Here is a 17061-nt window from a genome sequence, read left to right on the forward strand (position 1 = left end):
CTCCCTCTTCTGCTGCCGCCTCTGCCTCTTCCTCCGTCCCTGGAGGAACGTTGGCACCTGCCGCCCAGCAAACAGGATGTGCAACCAACAACACCACCTCCGTCACCAAGCATCTCCACCATTTCACATGGAAGTGTTTAGCTCTCCATCTCACAAACCTTGGAGAGAAAGTGTAAGTTCCCACCTAGCCACCCTCGATCCCTGACCCTGAATGCCAGCATTTCTAAACGAATGGCCTTTAAAATGCTGTCATTCAGGCTGGTGGAGACGGACAGCTTCAAACAGCTCATGTCGCTTGCTTGTCCCAAAGTACGTCGTTCCCAGCCGCCACTACTTCTCCAGGAGAGCCATGCCCTCCCTGCACAACCAAGTATCGGATAAAATCAAGTGTGCACTGCGCAACGCCATCTGTGGCAAGGTCCACCTAACCACAGATACGTGGACCAGTAAGCATGGCCAGGGATGCTATATATCCCTAACTGAACACTGGATAATTGTAGTGGCGGCTGGGCCCCAGGCGGAGAGCTGTTTGGCGCACATCCTTCCACCGCAAAGAATCACAGGGCATCATTCTTTGCCTCCTGTTGCCTCCTCTTCCTACTCGGCTTCCTCCCTCTCTTCTACCACCTCCTCATCCAGTCAGCGACAGACCTTCCCTACCAACTTCAGCACAGCCAGGGGTAAACGTCAGCAGGCCGTTCTGAAACTGATGTGTTTGGGGGACAGGCCCCACACCGCGCAGGAGTTGTGGCGGGGTAAAGAACAACAGACCGACGAGTGGTTGCTGCCAGTGAGCCTCAAGCCCGGCCTGGTGGTGTGCGATAATGGGCGAAATCTCGTTGCAGCTCTCGGACTAGCCGGTTTGATGCACATCCCTTGCCTGGCGCATGTGCTGAACTTTGCGGTGCAGAAATTCATTCACAACTACCCCGACATGTCAGAGCTGCTGCATAAAGTGCAGGCCGTCTGTGCAAGTGCAGGCCGTCTGTGTGCGCTTCCGGCGTTCTCATCCTGCCGCCACTCGGCTGTCTGCTCTACAGCATAACTTCGGCCTTCCCGCTCACCGCCTCATATGCGATGTGCCCAACAGGTGGAACTCCACCTTGCACATGCTGGAGAGACTGTGTGAGTAGCAGCAGGCCATAGTTTCAGCTGCAGCACGCACTGGGTGAGTTGCACTGCGGAACAGCACCACTTCACCACCAATGACTGGGCCTCCATGCAAGACCTGTGTGCCCTCTTGCGCTGTTTCGAGTACTCCACCAACATGGTCAGTGGCGATGGCGCCATTATCAGCATTACAATATCACTTCTATATCTCCTTGAGAAACCACAGGGCGATGATGGAAAAGGATGTGGCCCAGGACGAGGAGGAGGAAGAGGGATCATCTCTAACACTTTCAGACCAATCTTTTAGAAGTGGCTCAGAGGAAGGTTTTTTGCAACAGCAGAGGCCAGTTACAAATTTGCCCAGCCAGGGCCCACTACTGGAAGACGAGGGAAATGGGGATGAAGCATGTTCATAGCGGGGTGGCACTCAACGCAGCTCGGGCCCATCACTGGTGCGTGGCTGGGGGGATATGGAGGACGCAGACGATACGCCTCCCACAGAGGTCAGCTTGTCCTTACCTCTGGGCAGCCTTGCACACATGAGCGACTACATGCTGCAGTGCCTGCACAACGACAGCAGAGTTGCCCACATTTTAATGTGTGCTACTAGATGACCACCCTCCTGAATCCCCGTTACAAAGACAATGTGCCTGTGACAAACTCCCCTCATTTGAGGTTGCCACGAGTGCTTGGAGAGGACTACTTGCCAGCCTCTTACCATGTGATTACGGTCCCATGTTGAATGCACCGGTTTTGTGCAATGGCTGCATAGTTATGTGGGTTCATGTATTTTGCTGTCTTTTGCTACCATGTGGCTAATGGAGTCTTGCCCTCTGTCCTGAGAGATAATTGAATTACAACTCGGTTGTCTCCAGGACAGAGGACATTGTGTATTCTCCTGCCTGTGATGATTATGTTAACCATGGTGTACCATGATTATATCACAGGCAGAGGAGAGGATTCTATGTGGGTTGTAGCCTTTGTGTTATTGGTAATTGTATTTTGTTGATTGCGTCTCAGACAATGCCAATGTGTTAGTTAATTGCGTCAAAGACAATGCTCATTGTATTTTGTTGATTGTGTTACAGACAGAGGGAAGGGGGTTTTGTGTACAATTGCTGGGAAGGTTTCAATACTGGAGATGCATGTGATTGGCTAAAATATAAACTGTCACAGTCTTCTACAAGGGCCCCAGGGGGAGTGTCCCTTGCTAGGAGACCTGCAAAAAAGGCTGAAAAATAAACCATTAAAGAGTTGCTGTTTTACATTCAACATTGAGCCTCGTCTCATGTGTGTGGGGATTGCTATATGCTGAAGATTTGCTATACTCCCCTGGCTATAACTACTAGCTCTTGTAAGAGCTGTTCCTGGCTCCTGTGGTGGTTTTGGTGTAGAGCGGAGTGCTTGGAGTCCTCGGGAAGCTGAATAATTCCACATATGAGCCCAAGCTTAATACTGGAACAAGACTTTACTGGAAGCATCACAGGTATTCAGAACTACACTTTCTTTTATGCCCTGCTCCCATGCAAGGGAGACACCCACAACAAATATACATTAACCAATAACACAAAGGTTACAACCCACATAGAATCCTCCCCTCTGCCTGTGATATAATCATGGTACACCATGGTTAACATAATCATCACAGGCAGGAAAATACACAATGTCCTTTGTCCTGGAGACAACCGAGTTGTAATTCAATAATCTCTCAGGACAGAGGGCAAACGTCAATACACACAGAGAGGCAATGGAACAGACCTCACTACTCAACTTATACAATGTCCCACCCTTTACAATACACATAGACATTTAAAATCCCAAAATGGCACGAATTAGACCAGGGGTTAAAAGTTAGCAAAAGTCTCTTGGGCAGGGCTGTACTCATGGCTTTTCTGTCCAAAACCGGTTCTACACTGTCTTTTGTCCTGAAGACAATTGAGAAGTAATCCACTTATCTCCCAAGTACAGAGGCAAGACTCCATTAGCCACATGGTAGCAAAAGACAGCAAAATACATGAACCCACATAACTATGCAGCCATTGCACAAAACCGGTGCTTTCAACATGGGACCGTAATCACATGGTAAGAGACTGGCAAGTAGTCCTCTCTAAGCACTAGTGGCAACCTCCTAATTTTTATTTTTTTAAGGTCTTTTATGTTTTTTTTATTGATTTCCCTATCAACTTGTTTGCAGAGCATTTGCCATGCTCTTAAGCACATTTTGCTGCCTTTTGCAGCCCTCTAGCTCTTTCCAGGGCTATTTTAGAGCCATTTTAGTGGCCAAAAGTTCGGGTCCCCATTGACTTCAATGTTTTTTTTTTTTTTTTTCAAGTTCGGCCGAACCTGCCGAACCCGAACATCCAGGTGTCGGCTCAACTCTAATTATGTATCTATGCTAATGGATGCCACATAAAGGGAACCATCTAGTTATCTAGGATAACAGGTTCCTAGTCATGTTCCTTCACTTTTTGGGATGTGTAGCATCGAGCAGAAAAAATTAATGTTTAGATGTTGTATTCCTATGTCTGCATTTAGTCTCAGGGTGGAGTCATTTTCTGGAGAAGTCGAGCTGCTCAGTCCCTCTCTTGGGTTGATCATGTTTTGCAGGCCAGGTAGATCATCACAAACCACCTCCTGGTGCTTGTGCATCAGAAAATGAAGCCAAAGCACTAGATTGGACTATAGAATAGCAAACAAGCCAGGAGGGGAACTGGCAAGACTGATTTCTTTCTGGATCTCAGTTAAAGAAGGCCTTAAATGGGTTGTCCATGATTTTACAAGATTTTACAAGCTATTTATCTGTTTGTTGGAATTGCAACACCTCACACCCATGCCAATCACCTGTTCTGCAGTAGCTCTAGCACAAGAAGATGATGCTACAACTACACAGCTCTATCCATTGTGCAGTGGATGGAGCTTAATACTACATTTCAGTGGGAGTAGTGCTGCAATAGCCAGCTCCATACACTACAAACATGGAAAAAGCTGTGCTGTTTTGGTGCCAAGTTCTGGTGCCAGGGCTACCAGAGAAAAGCTGATTTGAGGGGGTGCAAAGTGTCGATCCCTCAGTGATCAGACATTGATGTCCTATCCTGAGGATAAGCTATCACATGTAAAATCTGGACAATCCCTTTACTTACATACTGGCTGGTTAACTGTATTTTGTACACTAAGAATTAACTGTGTCTCCAGGAAAGATTAAACAAAAGGATATAATATGTAATAAAAAGAGGCATTACTCCCCTCCACTGCTCCATTTCCTGATGCTCTCCACTTGAAAATGCCAGGAAAGGTGCACTAAGCCTGGGTTCCTGGATCAATATATGCGAATAATGGTTATTAGTATTTTGAACTCTTTTTTACCTTTAGTCTTTGTTTGGAATGTTGTAAATTTCAGTTTTATTTATAAATTTCAAGGGTTAACAGCCAAATAAAACTCTATATTTATTACCCTTATTCTGCGGTTTACAGAAACACACCACATGTGGTCATAAACTGCTGTATGGGCACACGGCAGGGCGCAGAAGAAAAGGAGCGCCACATGGTTTTTGAAAGGCAGATTTTGCTGAAATGTTTTTTAGATGCCATGTCCCATTTGAAGCCCCCTTGATGCACCCTTACAGTAGAAACTCCCAAAAAGTGACCCCATTTTTGAAACTAGGGGATAAGGTGCCAGTTTTATTGGTGCTATTTTTGGGTACATATGCTTTTTGATCATTCATTATAACACTTTATGGGGCAAGGTGATCCAAAAATTGGTTGTTTTAGCACAGTTTCTATTTATTTATTTTTTTACAGCATTCACCTGAGGGGTTAGGTCATGTGACATTTTTATAGAGCAGATCATTCCGGACATGGCAATACCTAATATGTATACTTTTTCGTATTTATTTAGGTTTTACCCAATAATAGCATTTTTGAAACAAAAAAATTATGTTTTAATGTGTCCATGTTCTGAGAGCTATATTTTTAATTTTTTTTTGCAATTTTCTTATTGTGATGTAAGGTGACAAAAAATTTTATTTTATTTTTTACGGTGTTCACCCGAGGGGTTAGGTCATGTGATACTTATATAAAACTGGTTGTTACAGATGTGGCAATACCTAATATGTATACTTTTTTTTTTTTTCACTTTAACATACATTTAACACTTTATGGGACAAGTTGATAAAAAAAATTGGTTGTTTTAGCACAGTTTCTATTTATTTTTACAGCGTTCACCTGAGGGGGTTAGGTCATTTTTATAGAGCAGATTGTGCCGGACATGGCGAAACCTAATATGTATACTTTTTTTTTTGTTTTACACAATAATAGCATTTTTTAAACAAAAAAATATGTTTTAATGTGTCCATGTTCTGAGAGTTATAGTGTTTTTTTTATTTTTTGAGCAATTTTCTTATGAAGGGGCTCATTTTTTGTGGAATGAGGTGACGGTTTTATTGGTACCATTTTGTGGGACATACGCCTTTTTGATCACTTGGTTTTGCACTTTTTGTGATGTTAGGTGACAAAAATAGCTTTTTTGACACAGTCTTTATTTTTATTTTTTTTCTGGTGTTTACTGGACTGGGTGGATCATCTGATATATTTATAGAGCCGACCGTCACGGACGCGGCAATACCAAATATATCTTTTTTTTTTATTCTTTTCTATTTTAAAAAAATGTTTTATTCCTTACTTGGGGATTTATTTTTTTACATGCGAAACCTTTTTTTTATTTTTTTATTTCAACACTTTCTTTTTTTATTTTTTATTTTACACTTTGTGTCCCCTATAAAGTCATACAAGACCTCTGGGGGACATTTAACATCACTTTTTTTCACTATTGATTTCTCATGTAACTGGGGCTGACATAGCAGCCCCAGTTACAGTGGAAATACACCCCCCAGAGAGGTTGTACAGCGGTATACTGCACTGTACAGCCTCAGTGCAGGGCTGATCGAGGTTTGTGAAAGACCCGACAGCTCCTGCACTCTCCCAGCCCAGGCGGTCACATGACCGCCGGGCCTGAACAGGAAGTGCACTTCCTGCAGTGTATACACAGCGCTTGGTGAGTGCTGTGTATACAGCGATCTAGAAGGCAGGGACACTTGGGAACTGTCCCTGCCGTCACTGACAGTAGGCAACCCGATCTGCAGCTGCACGATTAGCGTGCAGCTGCAATCTCTAAATGGACGCTCAGAAACGTCCATTCAGAAATAGAAAACCACCTCCCCGGATGTTTATAGTCAACGTGCGGACGGGAGGTGGTTAAAAATCATACAATGTGATTTCCTGCATTTTTTTATTTATTCTGTCTCTCAGAGTGGGAATACACCTACAATGTGAATTTCAGACCCCTCCATGATTTCTAAGTGGGAGAACTTGCAAAATCTCAGGGTGTTCAAATGCTTCTGTTCCTCACTGTGTAATTATAAAAAGAGCTTTCCTCTCTCTCTGTCATGACATCAAATGAATACGCCACAGTGGGAGATGAGGTTAAAAGAAAACACAAAAACAATTTTAATTAGTATTAACGGAAAAGCTGTTCTTTTCTAAATGGAGCAGCATGTTTGTGATCAAGGCGAATTTAGTATGGGCTTAGGGCATTGCATGTAGACCGTCCTGTCTGGCCTAATCCTTCCCTAATTCAATAAATAAAACAACATGAAACACAATCTCCACTTTACTTAATAAAACTAACAGAGCCATTTACATAGGCTAATGCAGTTGATGGTAATTAGAACATTAGCTCTCATTTGCATAATCAGTGCTTACCATTTTTCATGGGTTAATTAGACATTATGTAAATGGAGCTGTGAATGTACTGTTCTATATCTGTTATGGAAAAAGTGGAGAACATTACATTTTATCTCCTGGGGCTATAGTCGCCGAAAGAATAGCAGCTCTCGAGTGCGATAACGCCATTGCTGTTCACATACTCGGGAAATCGCTCCAATAATCCTGACTTTTGGTAAGAAATGCTACATTTAAGGAGCATGAAACAATGTAGCTGTTTATATAAATAAAATGTTTATTAAAAAATATTTGCACTTATAGAAAACTCTTTATAAGAGCTCATGCACACAAGTGTAGTGCGGTCCGCAAATCACGGATCCGCAAGACACAGATAATGGCCGAATTCATGCCACCATTTTCTTTTACACTTCAATAGGACACGGTGTGCTGTCCGCATCTTTTGTCCCCCCACTGAAATGAATGAGTCCGCATCCGATCCGCTAGAAATTTGGACCAAGCATACGGTTGTGTGCATGAACCCTAAAACAGTAATGGAATCTCTTAAAGAGCCACCGTTTATGTCTTTTATGAGGAAACCTATTATTTTTATCCAGTTGTGCATGTAAGATATCATTCTTTTACCCTGGTGAATTTCAAATTGTAAATTATATTAGCCTTCACTTTATTACAGGCATCATATTACTTCCTTTAAAGCGGAATTACAGTACTAATAAAACATGATATACTTATATACAGCATGCAAGAATACAGTGTGGTCTTTGTTCACCCCTCTAAGTTAATTCAACATCCCCTGAGGCCCGCTAAGCCTATAGTAAAGATTATGTACACTGCAAAGTACAGCATTTGTATTACCAATCCTATATATTGCTTTCCAGTCAAACTAATAAACTGATATAGAAAGTTAAGTATGTGAAGTTTAATGGAAATAGGATCATACGGTGATTAAGAAGTACTGTAAACACCGGCATCAGTCATTTTTCTCTTTAATATATAGTGCTAACTATAACTGGATACTTGCAGAGTGGAATAAGGCTGTGAATAGTTGTACTTTACAGCTCTTCTGAAAATGTTTTATTTAAAAATGCGTTCAATTTTAGACTTGATTACATTAAGTGAGTAGAGCGATGCAGCAATAGGCATTTCCCTAAAGACCATCTACTAGTTGGATCTCCATAAAGAGGATCAGTACCTTGCAAGAGCAGTATGGCATCTCACACAATGTTATCTAGGGATGGATTGTGGTGGTTTGGCTAGTGCTTCAAGGCTCTTTATAAGGCTGGACATTAACTTACAAGGTAGACTCCTGTAGGTGGCCCTGGAGAGATAGTTTTCCTGCATCTTGAAGAAAGGCTAACCCCATCTGTTATGGGGCCCTGTGGTATCTTTCCTGTCTCCAAGTTGTTTTGTGTGTTTGTTAATATATCTATATATCGTCTATAGAGATAAGCAAATCGATATCTGGATCCCTTCATCTCTGACCACAGAAACTCCAAGCCGCTGAAGAAGGTCCCTACGGACCGAAACATCTGGCTCACATATGGATAGTGGTTATGCAACATTTAATTTCCTATAAACTGGATCATGAACCTTTTATTGTGAAAATCACTAAATAAAATTACCTTTAAATTGCAAAGAATATTCAGTGTGCCGCATAATTATACTACTGTTGGATGACTGTCGGGCCTTTGCTGGCACCGGGAAAAGCAAAACAGTGTGCGGTACTCCATTCTCCAATATACTTCTTGGAGTAGTCTCCATATGTTTCGCTACAGGTCAAACTTGTAGTCAGTAACAGGCAGGGGTTGGGACAGGTGAAGAATATGCAAATCAGTGAAACAGGCTGTAGGTCAGGGCAGGCAGTGGAAGGTCAATTCAGTACACAGGGTCAGGTCAGGCAGTGAAGGATCAGAATAAAGAAACAGACAGAGATTGGTACATGGGCAAACAGATGTAACAGCACAACTTATGAAGGGACTAGCAAGATAGAAACACCTATTGCTCAGGCACACTCCTCTAGGGGAAGATGTCTTAAATATTCCAGCACTAACATCCATTTGTTGAATAAAAATAGGTGGAAACATTTATTAAGACCGGTGATTTAGATGCCAGTCTTAATTGTGCCACTGCTGCTGGAGAAAGCTCCAAAATTATGTGGAGACACAGGCCTCTACATAACTATCACCGCCAGATCTCTGAGAAGTTCTGACAGATGTTCTTCAGTACCTCCTGCATGATGTTATTTTCTTTTGGTTTCACTTTGACATCTCTTCTAGCTCTCACAGCTGTCATCTATTAGCAGTGATTGCCTCCCTTTATATCCCCTTCCATACTGCCTCACTTTGCGGTTTATACAACTTCCTGGATGGTGCTCACTGCTTGATGTTGCTACTGCTGGCTCTTCAGATAAGTCTGTTCCTTTATTTGTGTTTTCCTGTTGGCTTGATCCTAGGTGACCCTGACTCCCTCCGTATTCAGTGCAGGGAGCCGGTGGTCGTATCCCGTCACTATTATAGGGGTTTCAGGTGTCACTCAGTCTAGGTACGTGGACATGCAACTTTCTATCACAGAGATCTTTGCATGGGCTGAGCAGTCAGGGAGAGCTATAGGGCTTTAATAGGGCTCACCCTTTTGTTTCGTAGTTTTGAGATCAAGTCAGTTGGATCTTTATTTGTTATTTCTTTTTTTCTGCAACACCATCCGTGACAATAACTTTGTCACTTCCTCCAGCAGAACGTGTGACAATCTAAAATCTATGCCAGATACCGTGCTGGTGTAGATTTAAGTTATTTTGTATGCCACAAACTGATGAATGAAACTTTTAAACCTGTCGGGAAAGTGGCATGAGCTGGGAAAAGTCGCAAATTTTGTTGCAAAAGTCGCAAATGTTGCAACAAAATCTGCAAATGTTATATGCCACAAAAGTGGCGTGTATCAGTTGATAAATGGGCTTCAGGGTGCGCACGCTAGCCCTCTAAGTGCCGGAGAGTGCAGGAAGACTGTATAGACCTAGTAGGCAAGTGCAGGCTTTGGCCTGAGGTAGAAGATGGGGACACAGAACTCTGGTGGATGGGTTCACTGCTAGAAGACAGAGAAGAGCCAGAGAGCCTGGGTCATACTGAGAGCAGCTGCAGCAGCAGCAAGGTATTTAGAACTGTATTGAGAAAAAAATATGCACAGCACTTTGGACCTACATAGATAAAAAGATAAAACCAAATTGGTGGACATTTATTTTAAGGGTCAGCCATAGAACAACTGAGGGGTAGCATACCTGTTCCTGGGATTTGGTCCGATTCTCTGACAAGTAACTGTTGTGGTAGAATGTTTGCCACCATTACCCAGCTCTTGCTTAACATCCCACTGTCTTTGGTCACTGATCTTCACATTTAGAATGTTGACCCCTTTCTTTACCTTGGCTCTGTTTGGAAAAATAAAACAATAATTAATACTTATCATCTAAGGAACAATAATGTGGATAATTCATTTTATGCTGCATGCGTAAATATCATGAATACTCAAGTATTATGCAAATAGCAGGTTGCAAAAAGTTTTGGGTATGTGGAGCCACTAAAAACAATTGACATCGTGGCACCTACAAGCTGCAATTCCTTTGCTATGCCAGACTAGACCTATGCTGTCTTTCTATGGGTGGCTATAAAGAGGGCTGTCCAGTGCTACCACAGGCTGTCCAGCAACTGCAAAATACTGTTATACACTCAGTATAATACAATACTAAATATAACCAGGTTCCATCATTACCTGCTCATCACCCAGATCCAGGTCCTGGTAAACACACAATCATCATTATTGTCATCATCATCATCATCATCACTATTCTTGGATCGTAATATGTCATGGGCTCCACCTCTATATTTGCCCTGAGTACCACTGCTACCATGACTTCCAATGTCCCTACTATCATCACGGCTACTAAGTGCCACTACTATAACTACAACACAGCTATGTATTTCAGTCATGTACTCTACCTCTGCCTGAACATCCTCCTCAAGGCAGTCGAAAAATAACGTGTTCCCTTAAGCTAGCTTAGCACCACACAGGGGCTTTCATAAAATGAATTGGGCCCCATAGCAAGAATGAGTTGGGCCCCCATGTACGGATGTACCAGAACAGGCACTACCGTGATTTTCATTGTTGTGTTCCTATGACAGAGCAGAATAGCAAACGTCACCAGTGCAGATGTGAACAAAGCCTAATACACACCTCAGTTGCTGCAGAAAAGTCTCATCAAGACCAGTTTAGGCCTGTTTCACACTGCCAGTAGTCCCAGCAAGCTCTGCCGAAACAGTTTGCTGGAACTACTAACGGCAGTGTAAAACAGGTGACAATTAGTGGGCAATATATGGAGGAGTAAAAGAGGAGAGAACCACAACTCCCAGCGTGTCCAGCATGTTATTATGGAACCTTAAGTTGACATTACAGTTAGAGGGTATAAGAGGAGAGAAATACAACCCCCAGCATTTCCAGAATGTTATTATACATCATCAGAGGATATTATAAGAGGAGAGAACTACAACTCCTAGCATGCCCAGGCATCAGTGAACATTACATGGGGAGGGATACAGTAGGGCAAAACTACAACTCCCAGTATTTGGATGTTATGGGCTATCCCAGGACACCACTCACATCTCCTCCAGGCACACGCAGAAATTCCTCCCCATGAGCGACAACGCGTTTCGGAGTAAGTGCACTCCTTTCTCAAGTCTGTGGGGTCCGTGCTAATGCAGATAGCGTAGCTTCTTACATGTGGATAGCCCAAGCTGTAAGATCCATGCAGCTGCAGGCAGCGGTGCCTGCAGCTGCATGAATCTTACAGCTTGGACTATCCACATGTGAGACGCTACGCTATCTGCATTAGCACGGACCCCACAGACTTGAGAAAGGAGTGCACTTACTCCGAAACGCATTGTCGCTCATTACCAAATAAAAAAAAGACCACAAATATCTACCGGAGTCATGTTTGCGCCAAGAGATATCACAGTTGTGTACTGTCCTAGTACATATCCCCCCATTGAATCTCACATCATTCTTCTGGAGAACTGGCCACTCCACTCACAAGGATTGAGAGATACCGGTAGCACCGACCCACTGATCTCAATAAATGAACACTTTTCATGGTAAAAACAGAATGTTTCGGTCCAGGACCTTCTTCAGCAGCTTTAACGACCCCCCCAAAAAAAATCAGTTTTATTTTTTTTGTTGCCATATTCTGACCCCTATAACTTTTATATGTATATGTTTTTTGTGGGGCTTTGTCATTGATACCATTCTGGTGTGTGTATGACTTTTTGATCACTTTTTATTTAATTTTCTTGTGGGAAATGTAGCGACCAAAAACGGCGAATCAGCCATTTTGCCGTATTGCCGTATGGGAAAGATATTTTTACTGTATATTTATATAGTATGGGTGTTTTTGCATAATGTTTTTTTTTGGGGGGGGGGAGGGTGGTGATTTTAATTTTAATATTTTCTATTTTTTAAAAACTTTATATATTTTTTAACAGTTTTTCATAGTTCAAATATGAAACTATAACAATCAATCATTAGATTGCTATTCTATGCATTAGCATTGGAGTCTATGAGAATTGTACTAGTTTCCTATGGAGCCCTGCTACAGACAAGGGCTCCATAGGAAACACTATGCAGCAGCCTCCTGTCATTCTCAATGACTGAGGCTGCTGCATACAAGTTCTAGCAACTCCTATCATGCTTATGGATTTGCACACACTCACATGCCTTGGTCAGGATTGACCACGGCATCTGAAGTGTTAAATATCTGGCCAGTTGCAGACATAAGCCGTTCGTGTCTGCTGTATGAAACAGCAGGCACCCGGCGGCTATGGCACCCACTCCTGATCTTTAAAGACCTAGGCAGCATGGTACTAGTACGATGCTGGTCGGAGTTAAGTATGCTTAAAAATCACAGTTGCCCGATAAAAAGTGGAAGTACTACACTGCAAGATGATTGCTAATGAACGTTCATACGAAAACTTGTTAAAAATCGTCAGGTGTAATACAGCCTTAAAATAACACAATGACACACTGACTCCTATTTCTATCAGTTAATTGCTTATTATCTATTGTCTTGTCCTCACTGTGAAACACACTCACTGACTGACAGGCTAGGTTTACACAACGACATTTGTCACGCGACAATAAGTCGCGCGACAGAAAGGGCACAACTACACTGCAACATTTGTCGCGCGACATTTTGTTGCACCAAAGTCGCGCAACAATTTTTATAATGGCAGTCTATGGTGTTGCGCTTCAACATGCAGCGTGTTGCGACTGCGACGCAACAGTCGCAGAAAATCCATCTCAAATGGATTTTCTGTGACTGTTGCATCGCAGTCGCAGCATGTTGCAGTGCGGCACCATAGACTGCCATTATAAAAATTGTTGCGCAACTTTGGTGCAACAAAATGTCGCGCGACAAATGTCGTCGTGTAGACGTAGACTAAACTAGCTGTTTTCTTTGTGTTTAAGATTTCCTTCTGCCTGATGTCATATCCCTCCTATGTCTGACCCACCCTAAAAAGAAATATGCAATTATCGTCTGGGATGTTATACAGTGCTTATGACATGTCTACTGAGTCATCACTATATCACAACTATGGTCCCTCATGATTGAATGAGGCTGATTGCAAGACATTATGGGCCAGACTACCGGTTAGGGTGCTGTCTGGGGCCATGTGAGCCTCCTTCTTTATCTTCTGATCTGTAAAATGGTGGGCATCATTTTGATCAATTAACACAGTTGAATTCTAAAAGTTTCAGATCTGCTTTAAGCTTTTGGGGAAATTCATAAATTTGATTTGCATAGAACTGAATTGCTCTTCTCTAAGTTCAGCCTTCCTATTTGTTTGGTTTGCAGATGTTTTTATGTTATTAAATGTTTTATTGAAAATGTAAATATTTTGCCTTTTAACTCATTTCTGGGAGTGTTCAGTATACAGATCATGTAACGTGATGGAACAAGGGCCTTCAAAATAATGAATATATGCTATATAAATTAGCATGATATGCATTTAAGCTTTATCTCCTAGGATATGAGACTACATTGGACCAACCACATACATATTAACTATTTGCTTCCAGCATACACAATGATTTGGATAGCCGTTGGTGAACAGTAGTGTATGTAAAACAATGCAAATTCTAGGTATTCACATGAATGCACTCGAAACAGCACAGGGGCCAGTATGCTTGACCTTCTCCTCTGTATAATGCAGCTCTATAAACAGCAATGTGAACAAGTGATCTATCTGAAGATACAACCGCTAAATACGCTATTGTATGGAAGTTTTATTTTATGTGAAGCAATAACATTTATTTTGTGAGCTCATGGTGACTACTTAAAAGTAGGTAACCCAACTAATCACATAGTTAAAGGGGTTCTCTGGGAATTAAGACTATAAAATATTATGGAAAATACTTAAATATTACTGTATTATAAATATATTCCAAAATACCATTCATTAGTTACAGTAGCTTGTTTTGTCTGGGGAGTAATAATCAGGGGAAATAAAACGGTTGCCATCCTATTAGTACACCCCAAACCTGTCCTAATCACACAGCAGGACAAGTTACATCAGAACACTGAGCTGAAGAGTTGCCTTATCCTTCTCTCTGCTCTGCTTGTCAGGGAATATGATCCTGAACACAGCTGATAAGATCTCCAGCTTAATCTCTGTGGGAATGGAGTTCATGAGGAGACATGAAGTACAGAGAGGAGGTGGGGGTGTGACTAATGAGCAGCAGCACTTGTATGCAGTTCCCATTACCACAGCCACACATCACCACAGTCTGTCTTCTCTGTACTTCATGTCTCCTCATGAACTCCATTCCCACAGATTCAGTTCTTATCAGCTGTATTCAGTATCATAATCCATGACAAGTAGAGCAGAGAGGAGGGTGAAGCAGTTCTTTAGCTCAGTGTTGTGAATTAACTTGTCCCCCTGTGTGATTAGGACAAGTTTTGTGTATATTAATAGGAAGACAACCATTAGATGCTATAAGAGCAATCATATAATAAATACATGGAGAAGAGCATGCAGTTCTTCACTTGAAATTTCAGCAACATGATAGGAAGAGGAGAGTGGAGCAGGCTATGGGGAACATCTGGTTGGCACAAAGCACATCTCTTATATGCCAGGTTGAACCGGTCCACTCAATAGGCTTACAATTAGGGTTGAGCGACCACGGAACCGAACCCAAACTTTTCAGTAAAAGATCGGGTTCAGGTTCAGTGTTCGGCGAGTTAATGGCGCTTTTTGAAAGGCTGCGGAGCAGCCAATCAACAAGCGTTTAATTTGTGTGCCCTTAGAAGCCATCACAGCCATGCCTACTAATGGCATAGCTGTGATTGGATAGTGCAGCATGTGACCCAGCTATATAAGCTGGAGTCACGTAGCGCTGCACGTCACTCTGCTCTTATTAGTGTAGGGATAGGATGCTGCTGCTGTGAGGGAGAGAATAGGAAAGAATCTTTTATCAAAAGTGCTTGTTAACTCAGCGATCCACAGCGATTTTGTTTTGTGGGTGCAGTGCATAATTTTTTTACCCTGCCCTGAGCCCAGTGACACAGAAAAATAACTTTTATCCGTCTGTTAGTTAGGTGGACGTCAGCAGCCATTTCATGCCAGTTCAGTGCACCAGCACAGCATATGTGCATTTGTGACAGTCAAGTACAAGCTTGAAATACTGCAATTATATTCTGGGTTTAAAAAAAATCACACATTTTTTGCAAGACCCTACGTCTGGGGCCTTTGCTGCATTTGTCACAGTGAAATACAAGCTTGAAATACTGCAATAATATTCTGGGTTTAAAAAAAAAACTGCCATTTTTGGCAATACCCTACATCTGGGGTCTTTGATGCATTTGTCACAGTGAAATGCAAGTTTAAAATATTGCAATAATATTCTGGGTTTAAAAAAAACCCATTTTTGGCAAGACCCTACATCTGGGGCCTTTGCTGCATTTGTCACTATGAAATACAGCAATTATATTCTGGGTTTAAAAAAACACCAATTTTTGGAAATACCCTACATCTGGGGCCTTTGCTGCAGATGTCACTGTGAAATACAAGCTTGAAATACTGCAATAATATTCTTGTTTTAAAAAACACAGATTTATAGATAATAAATTTGCGGCCTTTGCTGCATTTTTCACAGTGAAATGCAAGTGTTAGATACTGCTGTTTTATTCTGTTATAAAAAAAACACCCATTTCGGGGAAGATTATAAATTTGCAGGTTTTGCTGCATTTTTGACAGTCCAATACAAGCGTTATATATCGCTGCTATTTTCTGGTATTAAAAAAACACCCATTTTGGGCAAGATACTAAATTTGCGACCATTGCTGCATTTGTGGCAGTGAAATACAAGTTTGAAAAACTGTGCTAATATTCTGTTATAAAAAAAACACCCATTTTGGGCAAGATACTAAATTTGCGACCTTTGCTGCATTTGTCACAGTGAAATACAAGCGTTAGATACTGCTGTTATATTCTGTTATAAAAAAAACACCCATTTTGGGCAAGATAATAATTTTGCGGCCTTTGCTGCATATGTCACAGTGAAATACAAGCTTTAAATACTGCAATAATATTCTGGGTTTAAAAAAAACACCCATTTTTGGCAAGACCCTACATCTGGGGCCTTTGTTGCATTTGTCACTATGAAATACAAGCTTGAAATGCTGCAATTATATTCTGGGTTTAAAAAAACACCAATTTTTGGAAATACCCTACATCTGGGGCCTTTGCTGCAGATGTCACTGTGAAATACAAGCTTGAAATACTGCAATAATATTCTTGTTTTAAAAAACACAAATTTTTCACAATACCCTACATCTGGGGCCTTTGCTGCATTTGTCAGTGAAATACAAGCTTGAGATACTGCAACACTATTCTGAGTTTAAAAAAAACACCCATTTTTGGCAATACCCTACATCTGGGGCCTTTACTGCATTTGTCACAGTGAAATACAAGCTTGAAATACTGCAATAATATTCTGGGTTTAAAAAAGCACCCATTTTTGCCAATACCCTACATCTGGGGCATTTGCTGCATTTGACACTGTGAAATACAAGCTTGAAATACTGCACTAATATTCTCGGTTAAAAATAAATAAATAAAAACCCTAAAATTTTTGGCAAGATACTAAATTTGCGGCCTTTGCTGCATTTCTGACAGT

At 41.7% G+C, this 17061-nt stretch overlaps 1 protein-coding gene across 1 annotated transcript in view; it reads right to left on the reverse strand.

Moving 5' to 3' along the window:
- Positions 1-17061, reverse strand: part of TMEM132C (transmembrane protein 132C) — an 805495-nt gene that overhangs the window by 416728 nt on the left and 371706 nt on the right. Inside the window, exon 3 of the mRNA XM_044275646.1 lies at positions 10118-10264. Coding sequence (XP_044131581.1) covers positions 10118-10264 — 147 coding nt within the window. The remainder of the gene's footprint in view (positions 1-10117; positions 10265-17061) is intronic.

This window comes from Bufo gargarizans, chromosome 1 (assembly GCF_014858855.1).
Source record: "Bufo gargarizans isolate SCDJY-AF-19 chromosome 1, ASM1485885v1, whole genome shotgun sequence".
Classification (NCBI taxonomy): Eukaryota; Metazoa; Chordata; class Amphibia; order Anura; family Bufonidae; genus Bufo; species Bufo gargarizans.